The sequence below is a fragment of the mitochondrial genome of Apium graveolens (genome assembly GCF_009905375.1).
Source record: "Apium graveolens strain L.+W99A mitochondrion, complete genome".
Classification (NCBI taxonomy): Eukaryota; Viridiplantae; Streptophyta; class Magnoliopsida; order Apiales; family Apiaceae; genus Apium; species Apium graveolens.
Genome location: NC_058313.1, coordinates 252,507 through 262,500, shown reverse-complemented (window position 1 = coordinate 262,500; position 9,994 = coordinate 252,507). Strand labels below are relative to the sequence as shown.

Below are 9,994 nucleotides of genomic sequence, written 5' to 3'. Positions count from 1 at the left end.
GAGAAAGGAGAAGAATGTGAAACGAAGGAAAAAGTTGTTACTTAGTTGCCAGGTTAGGAAGTATACTGGGTATAGAGACCTTTGGATTCTTTCTACCACTATAGATTTGGAGCCAATCAGGTAGCACCGCGTGTCAAACTGTGTCAGGCGGGAGACAGAAGGAAAAAGTTCCATATCATAGAAACATTTTCTTTTTTTATAGAGAAAAAAGCACTAATAGAATATGTCTAATATTCCAAGAATGACTAGAATGAATTCTATACAGATGTATGTTCTCACGCAGCTAACACTCTTAATAGATCAGCATCTTTTAAATGTTGTTCCTGACGATGTCATTTATCGGATTGTCTGGGAAGTTGCCCTTTTGAAGGATATTACCATGATTAATTGTCAACATCAGTTACACCACTGTATAGTTGCTACGTTGAAGGATGAAATCTATCATGACTTATTAGTTCCGTACCTCTATACCAGGAATGTCAAAATACCCGGTTGGATGTTACCCAGGGATTTGTTAGATAGATTGGTGCAAAATGACCCAAGAAATGTTAAGCTTTTAATAACAATTTACCGAAGCTTGGCTAATTTGGGGGAGGAAAGCCCGTACTTTCAAGAAATTCTTTCTTATCTAGAGGATTGTTTCGGATCGGATGAGGGCGAGAGCGGAGGTTGAGACGGAAACGGATGAACGACATAGGTTTGCGGGTGACCCTTTTTTAGACGGACTTGCCCCAGGGAACAGGGAATCGGAAAGCTGCAACCTAACTATCGATAGAATAGGCCATTTCTTCCCTTTAGTTCCAGAGATCACTATGTTCACCGCCCATCATGGATTAGTTCTTCTTGCTAACGTAGATTTCTTCCCTATTGCTGTTTGTCGACTCAGAACGAATGCGTTAATGACTCTCTTTCCCGATAGAAAGAAGAGACTGTATAGATAGCCTCTCGGGGCAAAGCTTCACTCTCACTCTCTGACGTTCTTTCGCAAAGTAGCTCGACTCCATAAAAGTCCAAAAGAAGTGAACTCTAAATGCACTGACTTCCCAGACTCATCACCTGTTTCCACCACTTTGCTTCAATAAGGCGATAAAAAAGAAAGTGGGCCCGGGCAAAAGAAAATTTGGATGGTTTGAGCCGCCCTCAATGGTCTGCTATTTCGTTCGTTGTAGCAGAGCGAATAAGGTGTCATTCTCAGTCTCAATTCCTTGTATGGTATGAAAAATGGCATTAATGAGTTGGAGTAAATGCTAATAACATAAAAGTCTCTGATGCTGAAGAAAGGTCGTAGCATATAAAGTCTTGCTTACTTTCTCCTCTTAGAAGGAGGGTGAAGCTTATAGGTAGTCGCCTAAGCGCTAAGAAGCTTACATCATGCTACTTCAACTATATGCTTAACACATGCAATTCGATGCCCCTAGTCTTTAGGTCTTTAGCAAGCCGTGCATTCGCCAAAGAGCCTACTAGATAGCCCTGCTCTCTTTCTATCGACTGGGCAAATGAGAGTGCCCTTTCTCGTTCATTCAGTCGACTATCGCCTTTCGTAGAAGAGCGTAGAAGAGCTGGGCTGAGATATTTACGATTTCGCGAGCTCACCTAACGTCCTGAATAAGTCAGTTCGAGGGGATTGGCTGTTCTCGAAGAAGTGTTGAGGAAGCCCAGTGGTATCGTATAATAAGAGAGAGGATCGTAAGAGGCTCGACTAGGTAGGAGAGGAAAGAAGTAGCGAGACTGGTACGGAGAGGATAGCGGCGGAGCTAGGTGCATTTTGTGGTGATACAAACAAATATGTATGTCCCCTGCTCTCTCCATGTTTTTCCTGGATCTGTCCCGAACTTCTCCTTATCCACTCGTCCATCGGATTAACTTCAACTCGTGAATCAGATCAACTGGTGAATGGGCAGGAACTTACATAGCGATATCCCTGTGGGAAGGTTCTATGAGCACTAAGAAAAAGGCATTACGACGTCTTAGGCTTGCTGGCCTGATTGAAATCGAAAACTTGGCTCAATTGAAGCCAAACCGGGTTCCTCGCTAGAGTCTATTGAGATGCCAGTCAACGGCTGGCAGGGCTTGTTATGCCCAAAAAAAGGCTTTTGATAAAGGATTCTCGGATTGGCATTATGCCTTGCCTTGATTAGAGTTCGAAATCCCTATCCAAGCTAATCCAACTCGGATTTTACTTAATCTCCAACCCCAGAACCAAAAACCTCCTAGTATTTTTGAGCTTGGTCATCCTTTCTGTGAGGTAGCTTGTCTCCTCCAGCTTGTCTGGTTAATGGGGCTCTCTATTCAAAGATTCAAGAAGTCACTCCGCTTTCTGGGATGGAGAAGTTTCCCTTTCTTTGATTCATTCGCCCTACGTGATCATCTACTTTCTTCCAGTGGAGAAGGGACAGACCTTCCCCGTCTAGTCGAATAAGTCAAAGCGATTTTGGTCACAGAAATGGGAGAGACAAAAGCAAATATCAAATCTTAGCCAATCCCTTGTCAGAAGGCTCTGAAAGACCTCTCGCCTGTGCTTGTGCGTTCCTATCTCTTATGAATGGAGTCAACCGGATCGTGAAGATCTTACTTTATAGAAGCTGCGGAACCAAACCTGGAGTTGATCTGCTCTGAGTCCTCAACTTCGAACCAACTCAAGATCGAATTTAAGGCTAGGTTTTATATAGACAAAACGGGGGTTGGCTCTCACGTTTATTCGTATTCAAGGAGTCAATCTAGCGTAAGCCGCAATACTAGATCGATACGAGATAGCAGTCAAAAGCAGCACCCATTGAGGAATGAAAAAAATCCACCCCCTAACTAGACTATAGAAGATCTTCTCGTTTTGGCTAAACGGATCTCCCCTGTACTGTAACAGGGTCAACACCGCCTTTTGAGGTTGGTGTCCGAGCTTTCCGCCCAGCTTTCTTCGATCGTATGCCACGAACTATGTCTTAGATACGTCAGGGCCGAGGGGGCAGACATTGAATACTTCCCTGGTGCCTTAGAACACCTTTCTTTGTAATATGCCTAAAGAGTAAGCCTTAACTAGACTTGACGATCCAAATAGGCCCCCTCTACCTATGAAGTCAGATTCATATACCTTTATGAAAGAGAAGAGTGGGTAGCGCGAAGAAATGGTTCAATCACCACTCCTCCTAGAAGAAGAGGATCCGTACAGACGAGTCCAGGTCTGCTATGTTCCCTTACAAGTTACAAGTTACAAGTAGTAGGCATAGAGTACGAAAGTTCAACCAGATTGCCACATAGAACTACACATATAATTTGACAAGTTCTCATCTCACAGGAGTGCAATTGATGAATCTAAAAAGTCTTTTACCAAATCGGCTAAAATAGAGCATTCTATCGCAAGAATGGGACTCCATAGGTGTTAAGGTGTTACCAAGGCGACATGAGTGATTCATGCCGCTGGCCTGCCTAGGCGCACAACAGAAGGAAGCAAGAGCAGTTCTGGGGGACAGACTAGGTATCCATCCACATCCAATCTATCCGCTTACCGGCTTGCTTGTGACCCGTGAAAGCGCAACATGTCCACAGGTTGATCCCTAGTTTCGACAGGAGAAGGAGTGTAATCAATATTGCATTAGGTTTATGTAGACTTATTATAGCTTAGTAAACTAGCCCAAATCCATTAATCCATTCTATGGCTAAAATTGTGCGATCTATCGCGATTATGGGATCCCATGGGTGTTACGCTACATTAAAGCCTAAACTACGGATATCGGCTAAAGAGAGCTTCCATTGGTAGTTTACTTACTTAGTGTCCTACGCTAAGGGACGAAGAAGGCTCTACAATCTCTGAACCTTTCAAACTTGGCTTTCTTGGCAATCCTAATATGATTCAAGTTGCTCCTTGTGCTACATGTGGTGGACATCATCCGGGGAAGCCTTGTTATAGACAGACTGGAGCATCTTTCTTGTGTGGTAGTATGGCACATAGGGCAAAGGATTGTACAGTGTCGCGTAACACTGGTGGTGGAGGAAGTGGCAGTGGAGGTCAGCAGAATCAACAGAATCCTTCAGGCAGAGTGTTTGCATTGACCGCTAATCAGGCGGCAGCTAATTGCTAATTCAGGTACCGTTTTCTGGAACACTTCTTGTGGGTAAACGTGAAGCTTATGTGTTATTTGATACTGGTTCGACTCATTCTGTTGTATCCTTATCATTTGTTCGTTATCTTGGAGTTTTGCCTTCATTACTTGATCCTCATATGTTAATTGCTACCCCAATGGGTAATTCTGTTATTATTTCTGATGAGTACCGAGGGTGTCCGATAGTTGTGGGAGATAGGAATTGTAAGGTCAACTTGCTTCCGATGATGATGCATGACTTTGACATTATTCTGGGTATGGATTGGCTGAGTGAGCATTGTGCAACAATTGACTGTTTGGGAAAACGTGTGATCTTTGGAGATGTGAATCAACCATAATTTTTGTTTCAGGGGTCTCAACCAAAAGGAGTGGTTAAAATTATTTCAGCTTTAAAGGCGAATAAACTTTTGTCTAAGGGCTGTGATGGCTATCTTGCTTTTGTGAAGGATACATCTAAGGATACATCTAAGGATACATCTAAGGATGAACCTCGCATTGAGGATTATCCAGTTGTGAATGAGTTTGCAGATGTCTTTCCTGAAGAGCTACCAGGTTTGCCACCACAGCGAGAAGTAGAGTTTACTATTGAACTTGTTCCAGGTTCCGAACCTATTTCTAAGGCGCCGTACAGGATGGCACCATTGGAGTTGCAAGAATTGAAAGAGCAGCTGCAAGACTTGTTGGATAAGGGATTTATTAGGCCGAGTGTGTCTCCATGGGGTGCTCCGGTGTTGTTTGTGAAGAAAAAGGACGGGTCTATGAGATTATGTGTTGACTACAGGGAGTTGAATAAGGTGACTGTCAGAAACAGATATCCTTTGCCACGCATTGATGACTTGTTCGATCAGTTGCAAGGGGCGAAGTACTTTTCGAAGATAGATTTGAGATCGGGTTACCACCAGTTACGAGTAAGAGATGAGGATATTCCGAAGACAGCATTTCGCACTCGATATGGGCATTATGAGTTCCTTGTGATGTCTTTTGGGTTTCTTCCTTCTGTTTCTCTTTTATGAAAAATCCTACTTGAGGTTTGTGTGTATAGACTATCCGTAAATATTCATTCCACCAGGCTATCGGTTTAGCTATGAAAATCTTTAGTTGCAACTGGTCGAGCTAGTTTACTTCCAAGACTTCACCACAAACGAACTCAGATTTATATCATTAAAGCCCTCGAATCCTATCCTTCTTTTTTCACTGGATGAAGTTACTTGGCGCTGTTCTTCTGATAACACGAGCTAAGGGACGGTTGGTTTTTCACTAAAAGGAGAAAGGCGCATAGGATCAGATCACTTGCTCATACACCACAGCGGGCACATTGACTCATGAACTCATATGTACTCCTAAACTCCTGAAATTAGGAAGTGGTTTGAAAGCTTCATTCATGAGCTATCTTACTAAAGGAATTCCAGTTTCCTAAACTGCCGTCGGAAACAGGCGAGAAAATAGATATGCCTTTTAATAAAATAATAAAAATAATGGCATCCCCTTCTTGCTTACTTCGCTAGCAAGGTATTCCCGATTGTCATCAGACAGAAGAGGGGTTGGACTAGACCAGCTAAGAGCTAGATTCGATATTCCAGACGCGACTGCTGTTACAGCACAAAAGACTGGGAAAAGGGAAATAGATATTTAGAGGAAAGAGGTATTCGTATCGTGGACACCTTAACCGAAGAGAGCAGATGACACTTTCTAATCTAGTGCATTGCAATTGTTGATCGGGCATTAGGGGGAGTTTACTTGCCGACTTTCTGAACCTTACCTTTCGAAAGAAACAGGTGATTGAGTAACTGCTTCTTCTCCTATTGATGGAACTAATGGCTGTTTTCTCCTGCTTTCTGAGTTAGCTGCTGCTGGTTTTCTCCTTTCCTTGACAGTCGAGATACTACGTAACCTTTCCTTATAGTTCGAACTAAAGAAAGGCCAACAATTGAGCCCATATCGCCACAAAAGGGGGCTTACAGATACCATACATTAGGCATATGCCTGTAAGTAATACCCCCGGTAGATATGTTATTTGAGAGAGTTGGGAAAGAAAAGAAATAGCCCGCGCGCGAGCAAGATAAAAGGCTAGGATAGCCCGCTGCTGCACTCCCTTCATTCTCCACTGTAAACATTTCTTCCTGGGATTCCCGACCAATAAAAAACTTCAACTACAAGCCCAAAATACTGGCCTTTCAACGAATGTTTAGCGCCTAATTGGGAAAGTTCCCTAGGTCTTACAACCAATATGATCTATATGTCGTCAGAAATCATGTATTTGAGACCGTTCCTTACGAAAGCAAACTCTATATTAGGGGCACGATAAAAGTCATAGTTAGAATTTCTGTATAAAAAAGCATTCTTCGCCGAAACCCTCTTTATATCTTCCTCGCCCCGGGAATAGTTCAGTCTTCCCATCATGATATCGACTAAGAGGAAAGTCGCACGGAAATATGGGTTCGAATCCCCTCCATAACTAGTATAGTGGAGGCGTGAACAACCATATGTTCTGTGTATTTCAGCAATAATGAAAAAATGTACGAACACAAACAATTAGAAAACCTGCCCCCTTTTCTATTCTATGTGGGTTTCATAATGTATTTTTGTTTTGAATAAAGAAGCGCGCTCCTAGTTAGTGTAACGCAGGTCTTTTTCTCGGTTGATGGATGGGATAAATGTCTATATCGCTTTAAAATGTTATTGTTATGTTGATGCTATATTTAATAATAGAATAAAAAGGGTTGCTTAAGACTGAGTCCCATTATTTAGAATTGTCTTTCTCGTACTGTGTAAACGAACTTCAAGTCTTAATTGTGTACTCAACAGGAAGCGTCACAGCCTAGGTTTGGGCCACCTCCGATGTCGATCTGCAGTAATCGTTTTCGAAAGTCGTTTTCCGGGGTAGGTTCTATTTTAACCTTGAGCGATTTGCCCCTTCTTCCTCAAAAAGGATAAGACTGATGCCATTAAGGCAATGAAATGGACTACGGAATAATCTATCTACTAAAAAAGGTGATTGATTAATTTCTTGCATTAGCAATAGAGTGCCCTGCCTTTCATATCCAACAACCACCGGCGGGGAATTTCTCTATCTCCTTGATCTACTAGGCCCGAGCGCTTTTGGTCTAACTAAGGTCCAACAATGAGACTGTGTCGTCTGGTTGTTGAGTTAAGAGTACGTCAGTCAAGCTAGTACTTGATCTCGCCCATGACCCTTGTCTTTCGTGTCTTTCGGTCGGGTTGATTAGCTAAAATTCGTGTACTTTCCCACCAATAGTTATATACCAGACTCTCGATTTAAACTACTGTGGTGATCCTAGGGAGCGCTTGTTTTGAATCTACTAGGTTTTGGTTAAACGGGCAATTTAGCTACTTCGGGACAAGGGGCAACTACTCTCCTAGCTGGCTGGTGGAGTTTCCTATCTTTTTTTTTCGTATAGCTAGCTTTACTACTGTAGAATGGAAGTAGATGATCGCCCTCGAGACTCGGCTCAGTTAGGGAAGGCCAGGCCGGCCGATGGGTCTTGTTTCGCGAACATGAATCTTTGACCGGAGCCGTGCCGAGCAAAGCATGCGTGCCGAGATAGCTGTTCTTCCTGTCTTATATTAGTTATTAGTAGAGGATAAGAAGTAAGGAAGTCTGCAAAGACTGACAGAGATAGATTAACTGAAAGTAGTCTTTCCGGCCCTACTCGGCTGTTGGATAGCCAAAAACTCTTTCCTCTCTCTATATGAACGGCGAGCGCTTATGGATAGGTGGTCGTCGAACCGTTCTTGTTCTTGGGTGGGAGTGGGGACGACAATTCACTGTAAATTCTTACACAGCCGGCTTAGGCTTAACAACTTAGGGGGACTGGTATGCCGGACTTAACCTTGGACAGCGACTTTCTGAACATCCTGAGATCAACATGCGACAATAACCGACCTTCACCATCATCACCTTTGTCTTCACCGTCACCATCTACATCTACTACAGCATCATTGCCCCTTTCACCTTCACCGTCTTCATTTCCAACTAGAAATGTCTCAGCAGGTTCCACAATCCCAGACACAGCAATGAAGATGGACAAGGCGGGGCCTGGCAGAGAGTAAAACCCCGCTTTTTCTTCCTGTCGCGAACCGTGGGGAATTCCGGTGGTCCATAATTATCCTTATGTTGGACAATACTTGTACGATAATCCAAGAAATGGGATTTCAATTGTCTCGCTCACGCCTTTAGAACACTCACTAATTCAAGTTGTTGAGGTTGAGATTACCAACTCTGGGGATTACCTTGAAGCTTCCTCAAATGTTATTCCGCTCTCTTCCCCTGCCCGCTTCGTTTTCATAAGGGCTCCGGCTTCTCCACCCCATCTCACATCCTCTACTCCAGGAGCTTATATAAGAACAAGAATTGTCACTTCTTTGCAGATATCAACTCTTCAAACTCAAAGAGTTCTCTTCTTTTTTCCTTCCAAACATTCTACTTGGACTTAAAATTTTCACTTCATTCTTCATTTGCATGGTAGCTATGTCTTCACGTGGCACTGGCTCTTGGACAGCAAGAATAAAGCCTTTGAAAGGGCTCTGGCTGTGTATGATAAGGACACACCTGATCGTTGGCAGAATGTCGCCAAGGCTGTTGGCGACAAGACAGCGGATGAAGTGAAGAGGCATTATGAAATCCTTGTGGAGGATGTTAAAAGAATTGAGAATGGCAAAGTGCCCTTCCCTATGTACCGAACCACCGGAGGCAGTAGCCAAGTCTCCATGCATGATAATGAGGAGAGGTATACTTTTTATCTATATTTCGTATCCTACTAACTACAGTTTTATCACATAATATAGCTAATGATCACCACGATACGTAAAGTATCATGTTAACCTTATTGTACAGGTCAAGACGAGGCCAGTTGATGGTAGATTTAGTGCATGATGCTTATGGATTTAGTTAAATGTTCATCTAACAATATAGGTAAACACCTGGCATCTAGGCAATACCTTGGACGATAAAACTTGTTATCTCACTTCCAGACAAGCTCTTGACTGACAATGAAACGACACATTGATAATTACTTGCAACCAAGCCCACAATTACCAGTCACTACTTAACAATTCACATACTAGTCAATAGGGACTCACCGTCCAACACCATAGACAAAAGAAACAATTAACATCTTTTCTATTTGCTTTATCAAATGAATTTCTGACATAGAGAAAGGTTCACTTGTCCAGAGTTCTCAAGGCAAGGTTCAACTCGATTCAAAGAAGTCTAAGCTTTTACGAGTCTTCCACTGTCCTAGGAGAGAGAACATAAGCTGTACTCCAGAACTCTTGTTTGGCTTTCCCAACAGACCATACTTTGGTTTTACGCACTCATGTTATTGATAGAACTGAAACTTATCTTGAATCACTTATCGGTATATCTTTTATAGTTTAAGTTCTTGGGGAGTAAGTTCGTATATATGCAATAACTTAATTATCAGACCCTAGTTACATAACACGGGCTACTAAATTAACACATACAGACAGACGCACATTGTTGTCGTCTATTGATACATTTGTTCATGCAGGATGAAAAATCTGAAGCTCTGGTGATTAAAGTCAGATAATGCAGGCAGCAGAATCATAATAACCAACTGCATAATCTATTAGGTCAACAACTGCTGGATGGACCTGGAGTTGCTAATAAAGCAAGGAGTCAGCGAACGAGTGTATACTATGAGTAAGGATGCGTAGTAGCGTTCAAAGATCGCTCTTTGGCCTTTCCTTTAGACGCGCTTCGGCGGCGGATAGCAGCATGGGCAAAGCACTCTGCTGCGGCGAGCAGCCGGTTCTTATTGCATTCATCAAGATAGTCTTTCTCGCTCCTGAACTCTGCGGCGAGTTCAGCCACCACCCCCGGGCCTGAGCTCTGCTCGAGCGTAGTCAGCCAGCTTCGT

General features: G+C 42.9%; 3 protein-coding genes across 3 annotated transcripts; 2 read left to right on the top strand and 1 right to left on the bottom strand.

Moving 5' to 3' along the window:
• The first annotated feature begins 223 nt into the window (after positions 1-223).
• On the top strand, positions 224-673 carry orf149a (hypothetical protein). Its single transcript has one exon. The coding sequence runs from the start codon at positions 224-226 to the stop codon at positions 671-673; it is 450 nt and encodes a 149-aa protein (YP_010185185.1).
• Positions 674-4,726: 4,053 nt separating this feature from the next.
• Positions 4,727-5,107, top strand: orf126a (hypothetical protein). The gene has a single exon. It carries the CDS (start codon positions 4,727-4,729, stop codon positions 5,105-5,107), a length of 381 nt encoding a protein of 126 aa, YP_010185184.1.
• A 3,379-nt stretch (positions 5,108-8,486) lies between these two features.
• orf113a (hypothetical protein) lies at positions 8,487-8,828 on the bottom strand. Its single transcript has one exon. It carries the CDS (start codon positions 8,826-8,828, stop codon positions 8,487-8,489), a length of 342 nt encoding a protein of 113 aa, YP_010185183.1.
• Between the last annotated feature and the right edge of the window lie 1,166 nt (positions 8,829-9,994).